Source organism: Aythya ferina (genome assembly GCF_964211825.1).
Source record: "Aythya ferina genome assembly, chromosome: 1".
NCBI lineage: Eukaryota > Metazoa > Chordata > Aves > Anseriformes > Anatidae > Aythya > Aythya ferina.
Window position 1 is genome coordinate 136388592 of NC_140296.1, and position 20526 is coordinate 136409117.

General features: G+C 43.2%; 1 protein-coding gene across 1 annotated transcript; it reads left to right on the forward strand.

Annotated features, from left to right (window-relative positions):
• Positions 1 to 1778: 1778 nt before the first annotated feature.
• Positions 1779 to 13552, forward strand: CREBL2 (cAMP responsive element binding protein like 2). The gene is made up of 4 exons (XM_084507018.1): positions 1779 to 1975; positions 10255 to 10452; positions 11582 to 11729; positions 12425 to 13552. Coding segments are annotated over exons 1-4 (363 nt in total). The 5' UTR covers positions 1779 to 1960; the 3' UTR covers positions 12427 to 13552.
• Positions 13553 to 20526: the final 6974 nt, after the last annotated feature.

Here is a 20526-nt window from a genome sequence, read left to right on the forward strand (position 1 = left end):
ATTTGCTGGTTAAAAGGATTCTGGCCTTTCTGAATCAGCATCAGGGCTCTGTCTAATCTCCTTCCTCCACTCATGTTGCAACAGAGGGTTGCCTAAGTGAGCTATGTTGGCTCTTTGCCACTCAATATTTCTCTTCACCAGGGAAACCCCCAACTGGCTTTTAAAGCCAGCTTTATGGCCCCAGGATAGTGCCAAAGGTGAAGGCACCTCACCACCTTCTTCAAGAATTTGAAGGCAAAGATGGGGGAGGGGGTCACAAGAGACAACCTAGGCAAGCTCATTGCAAACTATTCTTTCCACTTTATTAGGTGGTGCCTCCTGTTCAACACACCAATCCTCCCTGTTTCATTTTAATTTTAATTTGTATTTATTTATTTATTTCACAGGCAAAGTTTTAAAAAGTGATATATCATTTTTGGACAGGGTAAAGGGAAGCACTGTGCAATCTGCCTTGTCTTTGACAACTGAAAAACTTGAGCTTATAGAAAAAAGCTTATAAAAGTGCTTTGTCTCTGCCATGCAGAAAGCATATCCCTCCAAGAGGAAGGTTTGTGATTCAGGGGGAAAATCCCATGACAAAGCCTTAGCCCTAACAATTGCATGTAAGAGAGATTAAGTCATGGGAAACTCTTGTGAATAGAGTTGCATGAAAAGCTCATGAATAAAAAGAAACATGCAGCAACATGAAACATGCCTAGCTTCAGGTTTCACCACAAACTTGAAACACAGTCCATGTTTACAGAATTGTTCGCTGGGGTACATGCACCTTTTGAGCAAACAGGGGCCTAATTTCAAGGGATGTTGTGGGGGGGCAGGGAAGGGCATGGTTTGGCTTTGCATCAAAAGCATTCAACATTAACCTTTTCTGGTATGTGTTGACGTGAAAGGAGAGGAACCCTGGTATTCTCAGAGGATTGCTGGTACTACTTCTTCAGCTATGGTGTGGCTCAGGATCTCAGTCCCAGTATACTATGCAGCTTCCAAGTGACCGGGAAGACTCAGTTCTGCTTTTAAGTTCTTGACGGGCAGAGCATAACAAACAATAGCAGACAACTAGTATCTGATTAGCCAAGTTCAAAGAAAAAATCCCTGTTCCAAACCTTCTCCTTCGCATCCCATCATCCAGGCAGTGATGCCAACTTGTTTCATTCTACCCCACTGTACTTTTCAAATAACTAGTTGGCTGGTTTTGTTTCCCTGTAACAGTCTATGCTTGCTGTTGCATACTATGCATGCTTGCAGTGGCATGGAATAGCAAGAAAGGAAGCAAGCGCTAGGAATAAACTGTGGCCCATGGTCAGCTGACAACAAACGCTTCATCTTTTTCTGCCCTATTGTTTCACACTGCCCAAATCCGGAGACTGCTATGCAACCAGTATGCTTAAAAGCTGCAGTTTTGTATCTTGGTTATGTACCTGAAGTGCACTTTGTGATCTAGCGTGAGCACCTAGAGCTCTACCAAGGTGCTTTCTAGGTGGGATGGAAAATGGGTTTTATTATTAACGTGGAAGGCGTTATCTGGCTGCTGGGCTGGAGTCTTACTAGCTTCTTCAAAAATCACTAGAGGCTGCCCTGTGCTTCGACTACACCCCCCGTGCTTGGGCCGCAGCTCAGCCAGCCTAAGATGGCTGACGGGCGCGGCGGCACAAGCGGGCTTCGTGCGGCGGAGGTTGGACGCCGGCGGTGGAGGGCGCGGGGGCTCCTGGGAGATGTAGTTCTCCCCCGGAGCCGGCTGATCCGCCTCCGGACTCCTCCTTGCGGGGCCTGCTGGGAGTCGTAGTTCGGCTGGCCCCTCACCTCCGCAGTGGCCGCGCACGGCGGTGCAGGAGAAGACTACCGCTCCCAGCGCCCACCGCGCGACGGGCGGCTGTAAACAAACAGCGCGGAGGGCTATGGCGCCAGCGGGCTGCGCTGGGGGGCGCTGAGAGCCGGGGCCCCAGCGGGGGAGCCGGGGGCACCCATGGACGACAGCAAGGTACGGGCCGGCCCGGCCCTGCCCTGCCCTGCCCGGCCGGGGCAGGGGCAGCGCGGCTGGGAGGCTGCGGGCGCGAGGGAGGAGCCGTCCCCTTCCCTCTCGTCGCCTGCTGAGCGAGGCTTAGGGCACGAATGGCACGGTTACAGGAGCAGCGGCTGGGGTTGTTCAGTCTGGGGAAGGGGAGGCTCGGGGGAGACCTCACTGCTCTCTGCAGCTACCTGAAGGGAAGGTGTGGGGAGCTGCGGGCGACCTCTGCTCACAGGTAACCAGGGATAGGACCAGAGGGAATGGCCTCAGGTTGTGCCAGGGAAGGTTTATGTTGGAAACGAGGAGACATTTCTACTCAGAAAGAGCAGTCAGGCACTGGGACGGGTTGCCCAGGGAGGTGGTGGCGTCACTGTCCCTGGGGGTGTTCAAGGAAAGGCTGGACGTGGTGCTTGGGGACATGGTTTAGTGGGTGACAGTGGTGGTAGGGGGATGGTCAGAACGGATGATCCTGAAGGTCTGTTCCAACCTTAATGATTCTGAGAAAAGAAAACGCTTGGTGTAATTTCTTAAGGAATAAATCTAAAGCGTTTGAATGTGATCGATAATTTACCAGTGCATGTCATCCAACAGAAGGATCAGGGGTATGTGAATGGTTCATGCTAATGTGACAAACTGGTATTTATACTCCTTGGCTTTACTGGGGCCTTGTATGTAAGCTGCAAAGGTGGGTGGGAGAACCTGCACTGCTGAAGCCAACAAAATGTGGACAGTCGTGAGGACAAACTGGATGAAACAGTACCTGTGATCAGGGCAGGAGTTTAGACGATATGGAAGATTTAATTTTGGAGGCATGTATAGCTACTTCATTTCTCTTGTGACAGAATTACTTTATTTAGAACAGGTAACTTGTGTGTTTTTTTTTCATTAAAAATAATTTTTATACTATTATGTTTTGTGCTAATGAGACAGGTCTTTGCTCTTTTTTGCTTAGAAGAAGTGATGTCAAGTGAAGGAAAGAGTAGGCCAAGTGGAATATTTCCTCTTCCTATCTTATGTCTCAAGTACAATTTCATAATATAATGTTTTCATATTATACTCCCACTGAGATACTGTCAAGGGCTATGGCTTTGAAAAGGGTGCTGCCGAGAACTACCGGGTGTGGTGGTTAGTAAGGACAACTGAAAATCTTTGTTCCCTCAGCAAGTTTTACATTAGGTAGTAGTCTTACAGGATATCAGATCCCCATATCTTCTACAGAAAATAGCCAATACTAGTCAGTAAGAGCTGGCTGCTTCGAAAAGTTTCACTGTTGTTATTTTGTAGGGCTGCAATTGGCTTCAGAACAAATTCATGGGGCTGCAGGTTGCCCCTAGAGTTTGATGACTCTGTTGAAGAGATCCTACTGCTGTTGGGAGGAGGGCGCTTCCCATTTTTGTTGCTGCCTCAGAATGAGGCAAGCACTGTTTATACTTCATTTTATAGCCGGTCCCATCTTCCAGCTGAAGCCAGAATGTCCTTGAAGCCTTCTAAAATCTACACTGAGTCACATTTTGCATGTTATTTGAAGGGCTGGACTGTGTGACCTGAGAGTCTTATCATGGAATTGAACGAGTGTGACTATGAAAGGAATTTCCCTATAAAAATGAGGTCATTGAATTACATAATTCGTGAGGTAATTGCTCCATAGTTATATCCACCAAAGTTCAGAGTTTTCATCTACGTAACATAAGGAATTTGGAATTGTAGGCTGTAACATTTTCCCTAATTCTAAGTGCACTATAATTTAGTCTTCTCTGGATGAAGAGAGTGTAAGAGGCATGATTCCTCTTCACATATTTTCTCAAAATGAGAAGGAAGTAGTAAAAACTAAAGGGAGAGACAGAAGATCCAAGGGTCAGATCTAGAAAACTTCTTTCACGCTCAAGTTTAAAAGGATGTTTTTAAATTATTCAAACAAACAATAAAAAATAACCCCAACTACAACCTGCTTTTCTGTAGAGCTTCTGTGAGGCTACAGCTTGCTCTGATACTGATCTCATTTATCCTTGCTGTGGTTTGAGCTATTATTGGTTGTCCAAGAAATAGAGTTTAGTGATGTAGCTGTTCTTTGTCAATTAATCGCAGTTAAAATAGCACTTACATGCTTCCAAAGTATTTAGACGTAAGAAAAAAGAGAAATTCTGTTACTGTAGTTTCAGCATTGATAGGTGATACTAGTTGATTAGTTTACAAGACTATAATTTGTTACGTTTATTATATAAATCAGGAAGCAGAGTGTCTGTATTAAGGTAAGAGGTGCTTTTCACATTTGTGGTAATAAAAATGACCCTGGTAATTTTTAAAATGCAGTTCTAGGTAGCTAACTGCAATGTTTTGTATTTATTACAGGTAAACTTTCAATATACTTCTGTGAGCAATTAACTTCTCAGTTATCATGCAGTATCTACTTTTTATTAGAACAGTAAAACTGAAACAAAAACAACAACAAATAGAAGTGGTTTGGGTTTACCTTCTTTTATTACAAATATGTTCTTCCTGTAATGAGAAGACAGCTTTTGAAAATACAGCTTGAGATGAAACGTATTTTTCTTTTAAAAATGTGCTGAACTGAGCAACGCGTGAGTAGATAAAGTTTTAAGAAAAAGTGTATTTGGGAAACAAATATTACACTGATAATGGCATTTTTTAACTTAAACTGGGATTTATTTTTGAAAGAAATGTATACCGCATCATTCTTGGCTTCAGCAGTGGGATATAGTTAATTCCATGCTTTTTGGTATGCAAAGGAAAATTGTGTAATACACCAAACAGCTTTATAAAATGTCATCTTAGTTTAATAAAGCTACTGTTAGATACACGAATGGGGGGGGGGGAGAGGGGAAGAGCTTGGGAAAAAGCTTTTTTTTCATTATCCAGTTAAGATGAGAATGAACCTGACTCCTCAAAATTTTCAAACAGTGGACCTCATTCTCTCACTAATTTTTAATTCCAGGTTAGTTTCTCAAGTTTGAACAGGCTTGTTCTTGGTGGTTGGCTTTCTTTTGCTTTTAAATAAATAGCATGAAGAAGCAAAGTCCTTTGGTGTTCCTGCAGGCTGGTCCCAGGGCTGTGGACAAGAACATCGGTCTCGAGGTCCAATTGTTTTTAACGTTCTGCAAGCTTATGATGAGGCGAGTGAAAGAAAAGTCCGTAAATAGGTCAGAGGCTTTTCAGGTGCTGATGTAGTCTGAGGTGAAAACCAAACGCTCAGACTAGCTGTTCTTACGGGACATTCGTATTTATGGATCAAGTGTCTAAAGGTGTCTTGCCCTGGTGTTCACATGGCCTTTGCATTTTGGGGAAGAGCTTGGTGATAGGGCAGGGGAAAGCCCACAGCAAAGACCACACATGAAGAGTTGAGCTGCAAACCCTGGCTCTGATACATCAGATATCCGTGTGTGATCCTGAGGCAGGGGGAGTTTGCTGTATATCATGAGTGACAGGGATACAGACATCCCTTGAAGGGAGTGCAAGAGCAAGTTAGGTTTGAAATCTGGGTAACGTACTGGGCTTGACAGGTCTTCATTCATTAGAGATCCTCCAGCACTTCTCCACCTGTGAGTCTCAAAGTTGTGGGTGACCAAGACCACAAAGAGAGGGTAGATCTTCCAGGCAGTCCTGGAATCGACTCCAAGGAATGCTCTGAATGCTGTAGCAGGGACCGACAAATAGTGTGAGAGCGAAGCATGGGATCTGTTTTCATACTGATCCAAGCTGTTACAGGAGTGGCTATTATGTTTTTACCCTTTAGGGCTCTTCTAGAGCATGCAGGTTTGTAAAGTGCTATAGTATTCTTCCATCCAGGATCTTGTTCAAGCATAAAATATTTTCATTGCTGCTTGTTTTGAAATATAAGATCTAAATAGATTATAATTTGAGATGGGCAATTTCAAATCCTCAAGTGTTCTAACAAGTCATTTGTTGCTGGACAGCGTTGCTCAGCTGACGTGTCTGCTTTCTTACTTTTACAGTGGGTAAGTAAAATGGATTAGCCTAAACCCCACAGAGCAGTTAGAACAATTTTATTTCATATTTGTAGTGGGCTAGGAGGACAGCGCTATTCTAGGAGGATAGAATGTAGCATAGTGTTACTTGGCCATCAGCCTTGCCTGTTTCAAGCACTAGATGGTTTTGAAGTGCCTGGGTTCTTTTAGTGTAACCTGTCAGTGTGCATGGTGTATTGGTGGATATGCTTCCACGAGGCTGTAGTTGTGTTCTGTGGGCAAGAAGAGGATTCTGATCTATCGAGAGGTAAGGAGTAATGCAAACGATTGCTGGAATCGAAATAACGACTCTTGCTCTGAACCGTAGCACTTGCTCATCTAGACTTGTGGACACCTGCTTAACGCTTTATGAAATCTTGATGTTTATTTCTAGCTTATGCATTTTTTTTTTCTTTTTTGAGTAGACATTTCAGCAAAAATAGTCTTTACATACTTGTGCTAAAGATTACCTTCTTCGTACATTAATCACTTTATATGAGAAGACCTTTAGGATTAATTTCTATTGACAGAACTGCTTAAGACTTGTAAGTTGTTTGCTCCCTTAATATCTTAGGTTTTTGGGTCATTATCAGATGCATTTTTGGAGTGCTTGCTCGGTGTGATGCAGGATGCTGAGTCTGCCAGTGAAAGTTGTCTAACTAGTCTGTGTAAAGCATATAAAATGCCATGCAATGGAGGAATAACCAGCATGCTTTCTAGCTAAGTTACGTCTATAACTGTGAGTGATATGCTATGACTGAAAGCATTGAATAACATAATTTTTCTTAGGAGACTTGTGACTAATTTAATTTGATTATTGATTTTGAGAAAACATTTGCAAACATGACTAGTTGTTTTTTTTTCCCTTCTGCCATAATGAATGCAATACTTAGGCTTGGTTTTTATTTTTCCCAATCATTTTAATAGGTTTATGTAATTCCTGTACATAATCATCAGTTAGATTCTGCAGACCTACTCCTGCAACTATTAATACAAACAACAATGTGCTGAAGGCAATTTCTCGAGTTGGATCTCAAGTCCTGGCTGCTGTAGCACTTGTGAGTCCTCTGTGAATGAGCTGTAAGCTGCTGCAAGATACTGAAGTGGTCAGTGCTCTCAGCATTGCTGAGAGGTGCTTTGGGTAGCACTGTTTTGTTCTGCCAGACTGTTCAGTGCCTGCAGGGATACCAGGCCAGCTTTACCTTGAGCAGCTCAGATCCTTGGGGAATGCTAGCAGTCATTCTGTGCAGCTCCTTCAGAAGGAGGACCTCTCCGCAACACCTTCTGGCAGTACTGTAGAGATATGCTGGATCCCTTTGGGCAAAAAAGAAAAGTAATCCAGAACACTGATAGCTTCAGTTAGCTGCCCTGATACAGACAAAGCCATTTCCAATTCCAGGTCAAATAATTTTGAACACGGTTACTGGGTGAGTGATACTATGGTCTAGGCGCTGCATCTGAAAGGGAGGGAAGCTGTGTTCTGTTCTCTGAAGTCTGACTGAACTGAAATATGGGCTTGGTTGGGTTTGTGACAGATGCATGTTATTAATAAATCTGTGACAGATTTTATCATCAGTTTTGCTCTGGGTCTTGGTGGCGTGTGACTCCCCAAAAAAAACAAATCCCCACTGCTGAATGTTAACAGCTCCCACCCCTTATAAACTTCAGAGGAATACAAAGGGAATACAATATGTTTGCCTGCTTGTTTTTGGTTGGTTTGCTGACTTGTTCAACATAATTGAGCACTTCTGCCTTTTTTTCTTTCACATCAGCATAGCAACTGGCTGGGCAAACATGACCCTAAAGCCAGGGAGATACTGTAGTGTGGAATGGTGACAGAGGATTTACCACTTGGGTTGCTTCAGGTTACAGTCAGAGCTTCCAAATACTGGAAAGGAAAAATTATGAAGCAGACAGGATTTAGTTAGATCACTTACTACACTAGCTGTGCAGGGTGATGCCTAATTATATGGTGAGCTGTGGAGACAGTGTGAATCTTTCAGGATGGTGTGAGGGCAGATGATTAGGGCCTTGCTGCTGGAAGTAAGAGTTAAAAGGAGCAAAGCTCTTCATTATTTCCATACCTGGTGGCAAGAGCATTGGCAAGCCATGATTGATGAGGTGCAGGCCTTTTTTCCTCCCGTAATAACACAGCTTGTGTGCCGGGCTGGTGCAGTGATAAAAGATCGTGGGGGGACAGAGAGTGCAACTGGTGTACCTCTCTGCAGAAACCTCTCTGAGTTGATGGGAGGGAACAGAGAATAATTGATAATGGTAGATCCAGGGTGCAGCTGTGATGTGCAAAGCAGTCCACAACAGTGGTTGATTTAGTTGCAGACTACAAAGTGCCTTTAAGTGTTTGGTGTCCATGTCTGTCGATCTAGCCACAAAAACATGTCTTTAAACTCAGGGTTTGGACAGAGGTCACTTGATCCTCTTACCTGGCCTTGAAGAGGCTGGGTGATGTTTGCAACTAATCTTAGTGATGTGGTGTGCTGGGATTCTCGTCTGGAGGGCTCGCCTACTGCCTGGGGGGGTCAGACCTCAATGAGTGGCCGAGGAGAGAGCTGGCATGTGTCTCTAGCTCTTGAATTCAGAAACTTAGTTCCAACTACCTTGTGTTGACCCAGAAAAGCCTCAGGTGGTAAGTCTTGGAGAACTTAGGTACTTTGTCTGTGGTGTGTAATGTGACATCCAGAACTGAATCTGGGGATGTTTTCTTTGAGAAGCAACAAGTTGCACAAAGCTTTGTATAAAAGCAACTCATTGGTTACTTGGTGTCTTGGACCAGGTTGTCCTATCCTGCAGCACCAAGTTTAATGGCTTACCACATGCATTAGTTACAGACAAGCCTGGAAAACAGGATCTGAAGGAGAACACCTTGGTGGAGTAAATGGACTATTCAACTTGTGTTCTGTAGTTCAGGTGTAAAAGTGACTTTTTTGTTTGCTTTTCTGAATGTGCTATGTTTGTTTCATTATCGCTGGATGTCCATTAAGTACTTTCTCTTCCTCCATTTGATTGTGGGGGCAGCTACTCCTGAATAAATTAGGAGAGGCAATGTACAAAAGGCTAGATTATGTTGGCATGTGATTGTTGACTTGCTTTCCAAAGAAAGAATAGACTCAATTGTATACTCCATTTTTTCATTCGAGCACATCAATTCACTGTTACTGTTTTTATTGCAGCCTGCTAAGTTTGTAGAACAAGTGACTTCTTTGAATGTCAAAGCTGACTTGTTTTGTAGCATTGCAAAGTAAAAAGTGCCTTTTTTTCATTATGAACTCTGATATTTTGAACAGTGCCTTTTAGAAAAAGTACAGTTTATACACAGTATGGTGAAATACCAAGCCAGCATTGAAATTCGTACACGTAGGTGTGTTTCTCCACACCCCCTCCATTCAAACAATGTGGTCAGAATGCAAATAAAGAGAAATTCTCACTTCAGAGGGGAAGTGGGGCGTGTGGCTGATGTAATGCTTACAGGGCAATACTACCTGATGGCCAGCGTACTAAGTTTCATAGCATGTCGAAGACTTTCATGTGCCACATTCTCATACTAAGAGTGAAATATTTGGGTGGGGAAGCACAGAATAAATACCAAGAAAACTATTCCCTTCTTTTATATCTGTAGCAAGAGAAGCTTTCAGACCTGTAAAAAGGAACCACAAAGAAAAGGGCAGAATGATCCAACACCTTCAAGGGATAGGAGAAGCTCTCGTGAGGGTCACATTTCTTCAGGAGAGATCCAAGTTAGGCATTGGAAAAATTTGATGCTGGGATGGGTTGCATAAGGAGATGATTTTCAGTGCTGTGTAGTACTGTTTGTAAAGTGAACATGGCCAAAGTGGTTAGGTTCAGCTCCATTGGAGGCAGCAGAGACAGGGTGCAGTGTAACTGAATTCCTTGTTTAGTAAAAATCCCTGGAAGATGCCTTTGAAATAAAGCAAGATGGAGGAAGTTCAGATGGGTGGTGGATAATTCTGAATGTTTTGTCTTTAGAGGAGGCTGAAACTAGTCATTCTACTGCAGCAAAAATAGGCTTTAGGTTGTAATGATGTAAATCTTTTTTTTTTTCCTTCCAATTTTAAGTCTTAAAGTCAATAAGGTATTCTTGAGCTGGCAATTACTAGGGCATGGGTTGTTAATAATACTAAATCAATTTTGCTAGAGAGTTGACTGGTCATCTTGAGCCAGCTGTAGGCACAATGACATGGTCTCAGTGTTCCCTTTGCAGAACATCATCTCTAGTGTACTCTTCATTTCCAGGTGGTTGGAGGCAAAGTAAAGAAGCCAGGCAAACGAGGTCGTAAACCAGCAAAAATAGACTTGAAGGCAAAGCTCGAAAGAAGTCGTCAGAGTGCAAGAGAGTGCAGAGCCAGGAAGAAGCTGAGGTACCAGTACCTGGAAGAGTTGGTTTCAAGCCGAGAGCGAGCCATCTGTGCTCTCAGAGAAGAGCTCGAAATGGTAAGAAACTACCACGTAATATAATGCTCAATATCATTCAGGGTCTACTCTCATGGACATTTGTTCTTGAAATCACTGTGACTAAAATGAGGGGGATTTGGCCAGCCATAAAGTATGAAAGCATCAGAAACAGATGGACTCAGCTGCTTGCCTGCTTTGCATGATGAGTAATGAACTTCGTGCTGCAAGTTAACAGCTGGTTTTGAACTGGAAGTGAGCAAAGAAAGCACCTTTGCATATGACTCTTTGAAGCATTTATTTTGGAAAACCTCTGATAGAGGTTGAAAGAAGTAGAGTTTGGAAAGAGATGGGGTAAAATATCAGTGGGGACATACATCCACAGTGCGTTAGTGCTTCCAGTACTTTTGTCTTTGTGGGGGAGGCTGGTTCTTGCAGCATACTCTCTGTTTACATGTGCAAACGGTTGTGCAGCTACCCCTTGTTTAGAACACATAGAAGATGGCTGTCTTGGCCAAATGAGTTGCATTAACAAAAGAGAATGTTTCATGTAGAAATCAAGACTCAGTTCCTCACTGATATGAAGATGTCATTGATGTTTCATTCACAAGCTTTAGGCTTGTTTGATGAGGCAGGGCTGGTCACCAGAAGTTAATAGGGTTAGTATTAGGTGGAATGTTAGTCAACTGGCCGTGGGCTCTTCAGTGTGTTTTGGTGTTTGACAAATAAGAATTTAAGGTGAGGGAACTAGGAATAAGGCAAACATTCTGTAACTCTGCCTTGCACAATCAGGAAGGACCTCTTAATAGTCAATCAGCCCCAGAGTCATGTGAAATATTTGTTTTTAATAGGCCATGAACTGGAACGGTATTCTGGCATGCTAACAGCAAGAAAATGCACAAAGTGTTCCATGTTGTTTAATAATTACAGTATTGTGTCTAGCTCTGCCACTGAGTAGCAGTTTATTGACTGAATCAGGATTTACTGAAGCCAGGTATGCAACCATGGACACGTGCTTAGCTCATTAACGCTCTGCAGTTTTGTAAGAGGCTTCAGTCCAGTAAATTCAAGCCTTAAATGAATATACCGGAAGGTAAAGATTACAGCTCTGTTTTGTCTGCTAATGTGATCCTGGCAGTTTGCTAATGCCTAATGTGTTTGCATATTTCAGTACAAGCAGTGGTGCATGGCAATGGACCAAGGGAAAATCCCCTCTGAAATAAAAGCCCTACTAACTGGAGAGGAGCAGGGCAAAGCACAGCAGAACTCAACCAAACTTGCCAAGGCTGGGAAGACAGAAACAAACAGCAGCAATCCATGTAGGTATCCAGCCTATGATTAATTCCTATTTTGTTACATCTTTTGTGGTGTAGGAGGATGGCTGTGGTGTGGGAAGAAACATAAGGATGTGCTCTTGGGCACAAATAGTTGATTGAAGCAAAAGGCATAGTGGGTGGTACAAAGACTCTGTGTAATGTTTACATGGACAACACAGAAATTATACTAGTAAGGAAGCTGGACAGTTATTTCAGAAGAAGGCTCAATTTTAGTTTCAGTAAGGCCTGCGAAAACAGGAGACTGTAATCTTTTACAGCGTTCTCTGTTTTCTTAGTGTGAGGGAAATGGAGCACGTAAATCTAATTTTTAAAATTCCGTCAAGAAAATATTATTCTATCTGCAAACACTCAAAAGTGAGAAATGCTGGAACTGGGGTTTCTAATGGAGTCTTCTTTCTCCCTCATTCATGTTTGTCAAGGGGATGAAATAAGGCTCTTCCAGGCATTAAAAGATGACTATATTTTGTGGTCTTTGTATTTTGTTACATGCATGCAAAGGAACAGTTAAGGCAATATAGGCAATTCTCTATCTCCTGTCCTTTTTTTAATATTTCTACAGATTAAATTACAATTTACTGCAATTTTTAAATAACGTATTCCTAGCTCTGTTTTAAGAAATGGTGTGAAAACCACGTTTTTCACTATAACAGTCTTCCCCCATGGTGCATCATTCACAGGAGCTGAATGCAGAACCTTCCACACTGCAGCAGAGATAACTTGGTAGCTATCAGAAGAATGCTGTTATCAGAGAAATGGATGCATCCCTGGGTCCAGGGGGAAGGATGCCAAACTGCTGTCTTCTCTTTGCTCCTCCCCACGTGAAACTCTTTGCTTGTGGTGTTCATAAACCTGCATGGAGTGGGGCTTCTGGGGTAATAGGTGTTTCTGTAAGTGGAGCCTTGTTCTTCCTTTCTCTACACCTCCCTCCCCAAATACAGCTATGCAGCTTTTGGACATTTCCAGTAAGAGATGAGGGCTGCCCTTGTATTAGAGGCATGAGCCCAGAATTAGACTGGCTTTGTGGTCAGTAGTTACGTGGTTGGTAACCATTGTGGGAGACTGAGAGATTCTGTAACACAAAAGCAAGAGGAGGATACCATAACAACTTTGCTAAAGCTAAATGGAATATTATAGGTCAAGGAAAAGGGGCCTCATCAAAAGCTTTCAATAAGAAAATTAATAATGTTACTTGCAACCCAGGTAAAAGTGTTGCTTTCAGCATCCTTTTATAATGCAGCATGTATTTTATGTTATTGGTGCTCTTGAAGAGGTACTATGTGTATGCCCATACTTCTTACCCTCGGTAAGATAGTCAGAACATCTCCCTACACCCTGCTTCTAGCAGTGGAATAACTGCCACCTGTTCCCACCTGTCAAGCGCTGCTATTTTTCTGTATCTACCTATAGTTTAGGCCCAGGTATCTTCCTAGGCTGCAATGTGATATGAACTCTGCTGTGCTATCCTGATTTCCCAGCCAAAGATAATGCCAAGAACTGTTAGCAACGAAAACAGGTTGCCTCTGTTTGGTCTTGCCATAAGAGAGACAATGGCAAAAGTCTTGTGGGCTAGTTCAGGACAATGACAGATAACCTGCCACTTAATTTAGAGTGCACTTTCTTCTGTACATGCTTTTTGTGTGTGTATGATGAAATGTGAAGAGTGGAGCTCTCATTTTATTCAGTGGGGCTTTTGCTTTGCTTGTTCTGTTTGTGACAATGTCTTTCTCTGTATTTTATGAGATGCATGGAATGTTTTTTAATCTTATGTTTTCTTTGTTTCATAGAATAAATATTATAATGAATGACTTGCTCGACTGAATGTTGCATTCTTTTTGTTAAAGTAATTGTCTGTTTAGAATTATCTTAATTTAGAATTAGTCAAAAGGACTGAAAATAATAAAGTGCCATATTTCAGTGTACAGCACGCAGTTGTTTTCTGAATTCCATTCTGAGCTCTCATATTAATCCTTAAAGCATGATTTTCAGTATACTTTAGATCTTCCACACATGTACTTAGCAATTGGCAGAAGTGTTGCATAGACATAGAAAACTGTTTTGAAAGGTTAAGTAACACTGAAGCAGAGATGGGGAGGATGAGGTGTGGTTATTTTTTTCACCCCCCCCCCCCTTTTTAAGCTCTGAACTGCAGTTTTGGAAGACAGCAACAAGGTCAACCTGTAAGTATAGATCAGTTGAATGCTTGCCTGTCCCTTTTCTCTGTACTCTGGAGGAAAGCATGGTAGGCCAGATGTCCAGAGCTATATTCTGTGAACCTTGCAGTTGGATTTTGTAACATGAATATGCCAGTGGTTTCGTATGTTGGTTTTGGGTTAGAATTACACTTACACAGTACCTCTGGTTTTGTATGTAAGCTACATGTTGTACATAAACGTACTTCGAAGAATCTGCCCAATGAGGGATGTAGAAAACGTTCAGAGGAGTTATGATATTCATGCAAGGAACAGTTTCACTCTGGTAAATGCAGCACTGATGTCATCATAAATATCATGCTTTCTCTCTTCCCTCCAGTCTTTTTGTTTCACTTTCTCTGATACTATAAAAGAAATTTCTTGGGTAGTTTTCTTTTATGGAGGAAATGGAGAGCTGGAATTTTCAGATATGATGAGCAACAGTTTTCATCTGTTTCATATCCTAGTGGCTCCTGCTTCTGGGCTTAGTCAGAAGTTGGCGTTACAGGGTTGTATTGGGCAAGCTCTGTGGCACACTTAGTGGCATGTGTGTTCAAGCAGGCTTTTTGTGCATCATGCAGATGGGACAGGAGGCATGCTACAGTCTACGTCATCATAAACTGCTTTCGTGTTTGTCCCGCAAGCCAAAATATGCATGACACAAAGTTAGCGGCTCTAACTCAAGTCTTCCAATCTGCTCTGGATGCTGTATTTCTTAACAATATGTAGGATTCCCAGCAAGAATCAGTACATAAAGTTCCATGCCTTCTGCCATGTGACAGATTGTGCAACATAATGAATGTTCTGGCCTTGGTGGATCTGCAGGAGTCCTTTGTTTTGCAGTTTGAACTTCAGTAGTTCCCCTTTAAAGCTAACAAATATTTGTGGTGCTCATTTGACACTGTATGCTTGTAGTCTTCATCCACTCTGAAGTGTCTCCTAGAAGTGATACAGCCAGGTCCTCTGACTAGGAGTCTCAAATTGTACTTAAATAACAAAGGATGACTTGGTCTTACCCTCCATGTATAAGATGGGTACATCTTATATGCCTTCCATCCATTTCTCCTGTGGTGAGTCTGTGCAGCTGATTTTCTATCAAACACTGAAAAAAGGAAACAAGCCTGGAAACGCCTCACGTTCCCTCCTGCCATGGAAATCTAATGGTCAGCTAGAACCATTTGTCCAGCTAAAGGTGGGTATCTCTTGGAGACTCTATCCACAGTCATCCAAAAATACTGCATGTAGTATTTGGTGTTTATAACAATGCTAAGACTGTTACAGTAAGATGTAGTAAGACTGAGCTAGATGTTGATGGAGTAAGCATTGTACACTTGTACTAATGCTTTTGGAGATCTTAGCCTGAGGACTGGTACCAGGTAGTGGAAACTTGTTAAGAAAAAGATGGAGTAAATTTTGTCTTTTTGCTTAAATCACAAAAAATACATTTGAAACAAAGAATCCTGAAAAATGAAGTGGATACATTTAATAAGCATGTCACTTAACTGAGAACATTTTGCCTAACTGTATTATTTTTTTTTAGAAACCATCATTCACAATCTGCTTTCATAATCTGATAAGGAGTGTTTTCGAAAGAATCTGTCTTCCAATAAGTGCCAGAGGTGGGATGTGCTTCCATTTTTTGTTGTTTTGGAAGGATTTTTTTTGTTTAATACATTTCAAAAAGCTTTTGACTTTTTTTGACAGCTGGAACCATGACTAGTTTTGGGAGGTTCCATTCACAGTTCCTGTGAAGGATTTTTTTTTTTTAATTTTGCATTTTAGGGTGAAGATTAATGTACATCAATAATTAGTCAAGTTCTTCATAGCATCCTGTGGAGAGACAGAGAAAAATTGGCATTGTAGTTCAATTTGCTGCTTTTCCAAGAAATGATAATCTCCTTTATTACAGAATCACAGAACTGTAGGGGTTGGAAGGGACCTCGAAAGATCATTGGGTCCAACCCCCCTGCCAAAGCAGGTTCCTCAGAGCAGGTTGCCCAGGAAGGCGTCCAGACAGGCCTTGAATATCTCCAGAGAAGGAGACTCCACAACCTCCCTGGGCAGCCTGTTCCAATGCTCCTTCACGCTCACCATGAAGAAGTTCTTTCGCATGTCAGTGCGGAACTTCCTGTGCTCCATTTTGTGGCCATTGCCCCTTGTCCTATCCCCACAAACCACTGAGAAGAGGTTGGCTACATCCTTCTGTCCCCCACCCCTCAGATATTTATATACACTGAGGAGATCCCCTCTGTCTTCTCTTCTCCAGGCTGAACAGACCCAGGTCTCAGCCGTTCTTCATAGGGAAGATGCTCCAGGCCCCGTATCATCTTTGTGGCCCTCCGCTGGACTCTTTCCAGGAGCTCCCTGTCTTTTTTGTACCGGGGAGCCCAGAACTGGACACAGTACTCCAGGTGAGGCCTGACCAGGACAGAGTAGAGGGGGAGGATCACCTCCCTCGACCTGCTGGCCATGCTCCTTTTAACGCACACCAGGATTCCATTAGCCCTCTTGGCCACAAGGGCATAGTGCTGGCTCACGGCCAACCTGTCATCCACCAGGACCCCCAGGTCCTTTTCGTCAGAGCTCCTCTCCAGTAGGTCGTCCCCCAGCCTGTACTGATACTTCAGGTTGTTCCTTAGCTATAAGATTACTGCTAATATATAAGGATCAAATGTTTTGGGCTAGTCTAAAAATGCAGAGAAAGCAAGAAAAGCTGAAATAAGATCCTTTTTCCTCATTATGCTTCAGTGTTACAGCATGAGTGATAGAGGATCAGTTCATGTAGAAACCCCTGTTGTAGGTAAGGAAGATAAAACACCAGGTTGTGACTTCCCTGATGTTAGTGCCATTGAGCATTTACAGCACCTCAGTTGACAAGGCACTGGCACAGGCTGCTCAGAGAAGTTGTGGATACCCTGTCCCTGGAGGTGTTCAAGGCCAGGCTGGATGGTGCTTTGGGCAACTTATTCTAGTGGGAAGTGTCCCTGCCTATGGCAGGGAGGTTGGAACTGGATGAGCTTTAAGGCCCCTTCCAACCCAAACCATTCTGTGATTAATTTCAGTGTAAGTTACATACATAGCTGAATTTCTTGTACAAATTCTTGTGTTTGTGTTAGAAAACAGAAGCTTCCAGTTTGCTGTAAAATCTGCAGTAAGTATCTCATACTGAATAGTGTGCCACTAGACTACAGTTGTTGCTGTATTTATGGAAGGTATAGATCTGCGTATGTAGATATATAGGAATCTGTACTGTCAGTAATAACTATTCCATTAAGCAATTTCTGCCAAGACTGTTGCTTAGCTTAATTGTTATATTATTTACGATTGTTTGTGTTTTTCCTTACTCACTTTAAGTTGTAGCTAGAAAATGCTGTCACTGTTCATCTAATGATGTTCAGCAATGCTTCATTAAAACAAACAACAAATGGCCTTCAGGTTTTTTATCTTCCAGAAAAAAGCACTTGGGGGTGGAAGTTTTGCTTCCATAACTAGTGCAAGATTAGTCCTGCTTTTCTGTGCCTGTCTGTAACCAAAAACTGGCTTAAATCAACCCTATTAACTGCTACTTTGAGCAATTCTTGATTATGCTGTCTATGTATCGGGGGTAATGCTGACATTTTTAACTATGCTGCAGCTGATTGGTATTCTGTTGATGAAATAAGATTTTATTTTGTGAAGAAAAGACTACAAGTGGATTGTAAAATATGTATTTTCATGAGACAGGATGTTTGTGAATCAAAACTGCTTTGTATAAAAGTTAACTTACCCATACTGTCTTTCTCATGGCAACTTTGAAAATATATTTTGATCGAGTTATAGAGTGCTGGTGACAGCAATGCTGCATATTCCTGTGGCAGAGCATACTAGCACTGTCTTCTGACTTCCACATCTCCTTATGTGGCATGCTCCACATGCCTGCTGATGTAAGAACAATTCTTTCCTACTCCCTATCAAACATAGATCCTGCCGTGTTGCTAGGTCAGTGTTTTCTGTTTTGAATTTCTGGGCTTTTTCTTTCCTCTACCCTAGAGCAGTACTTTGAAATCTCCCACTTTTCTGTATGCATTCCTTCCTTCCCTACAGAAAGAGGCTTCTGTGGATCTTCTTTCTTCCCCAAGTGGCCTGGCAGCTATTTTCAAAAGCCATCAAGGCTTCCTTTTCCAGAGGCCTACATAAAAACATGAGTTATTCTGCTGTTTCTCTCTGTCTCTGCAAACATGCTGTATCACACCTGCCACTTCACATGGAATACTCCTGCATTTTGAGCTCTCCCTAACATCAGAGTAAATAGCCTTTCTGCATTGCAAACTCGTAATAATATCATCAGTCTTTGTAGGTTGGAACCCACTTCATGTTTCTCTGCATAGTCTAGTTGAAGCAGTGCTGATAGCTGCTCACTCCAGAGTGTGTTTTATGGTTTGTTCAAATGCTCTTGTCTTTAGCAGTATGATCAGGAGGAAGGCATCACTGTTAGCAGAGAGTGGCAGCAGGCGGCAATTCATAGAATCATAGAATATCTTGAGTTGGAAGGGACCCATAAGGATCATCAAGTCCAACGCCTGGCACTGCACAGGTCTGCCCAAAATTTTAGACCATGTGACTGCACAGTCCAATCACTTCTTAAATTCAGACAGGCTTGGTGCAGTGACTACTTCACTAGGGAGCCTGTTCCAGTGTGCGACCACCCTCTCAGTGAAGAACCTCTTCCTGATGTCCAGCCTAAACTTCCCCTGCCTCAGCTTAACACTGTTCCTGCGGGTCCTATCACTGGTGTTTATAGAGAATAGGTCACCTGCCTCTCCACTGCCCCTCGTGAGGAAGTTGTAGACCACGATGAGGTCTCCCCTCAGCCTCCTCTTCTCCAGGCTGAACAGGCCCACTGCCCTCAGCCGCTCCCTGTATGTCTTCCCCTCTAGGCCCTTCACTATTTTTGTCGCCCTCCTCTGGACACTCTCCAACAGTTTCACGTCCTTTTCGTACTGTGGTGCCCAGAACTGCATGCAGTACTCGAGGTGAGGCTGCACCAGCGCAGAGTAAAGCGGGACTATCCCTTTCCTCAGCTGACTAGCAGTGCTGTGCTTGATGCACCGCAGGATACTGTTGGCCTTCCTGGCTGCCAGGGTACACTGCTGGCTCATATTCAGCTTGCTGTCAACCATAACCCCCAAATGCCTCTCTGTGGAACTGCTCTCCAGCATCTCATTGCCCAGTCTGTATGTATAGCCAGGGTTGCCCCGTCCCAGGTGCAGGACCCGGCACTTGCTTTCGTTAAACTTCATGTGGTTGGTGATCACCCAGTTCTCCAGTCTGTCCAGGTCCAGGTCTGCAAGGCCTTTTCACCCTCATCAGAGCCCACAACTCCTCCAAGTTTGGTGTCGTCAGCAAATTTGCTCAAAACACTTTCTAGTCCTACATCCAAATCATTTATAAAAACATTGAAGAAGACTGGCCTTAAAATGGAGCCTTGAGGCACCCCACTAGTGACCATCTGCCGTCCAGATATGGCCCCATTAACCACAACCCTTTGAGCCCTGCCCATCAGCCAATTGCTCACCCACCAGATGATGTTTTTGTTTAGTTGTATGCTGGACATATTGTCCAGTAGTATCCTATGGGAAACTGTGTCAAAAGCTTTCCTGGAGTCCAAAAAGATCACATCAGCTGGTTTCCCTTGATCGACTAGATGGGTGATCTTATCATAAAAGGAAATCAAGTTTGTTAGGCAGGACCTACCCCTCATGAACCCATGTTGGCTGGGACCAATGACTGCATTGTCCCCCAGGTGTGCTTCAAGAACTTCAAGGATCATCTTCTCCATAATTTTACCAGGCACTGACATGAGACTGACAGGCCTGTAATTGCTAGGGTCTTCTTTCTGACCCTTCTTGAAAATTGGCACAACATTTGTCAGCTTCCAGTCTACTGGGACCTCTCCAGGTTCGCAAAATCATTGAAAAATAATTGAGAGAGGTCCTGTGATGGCATCAGCCAGCTCTTCAAGAACCCTGGGATGGATCCTATCCGGACCCATGGACTTGTATGGATCCAGGCGGAGCAGCAAATCCCACACACATTCAGGGTCGGTGGGGAGTTTGTCATTCCCACTGTCATGGTCCTCGAGCTCAGGGCACCCAGGGTCCCGAAGGCCATCATCAGCATTGAAGACAGAGGTGAAGAAGGCATTAAATGTCTCTGCTTTGCCTGTGTCCTTGTCTGTGAGGAGACCTTCCCCGTCAAGTAGCGGACCTATGTGTTCTTTGGTTCTCCTTTTTCTGTTCACATATCTAAAGAAAAGCTTTTTATTGTCTCCCACAGACATGGCCAGCTTCAACTCTAGTTGGGCTTTGGCCACACAAATTTTCTCCCTACAAACACAAACAGCATCCCTGTATTCCTTCCTTGCTGCCTGACCCTCCTTCCAGCAGCCATACACTTTCTTTTTTCATCTAAGCTCCAGTAGAAGATCCCTGGTCAGCCAGGTTGGCCTTCTGCCCCACATGCTTGACTTCTGATATTTTGGAATTGCCTGATCCTGTGCTTTTTGGAGGTAGTGCTTAAAGATTGACCAGCACTGATGGACACCAATGCCT

Coding starts and splice junctions, on each gene's coding strand:
- CREBL2 (XM_084507018.1), top strand. Junction 10,453..11,581: donor TCAGAGAAGAGCTCGAAATG/GTAAGAAACTAC, acceptor TGCATATTTCAG/TACAAGCAGTGGTGCATGGC.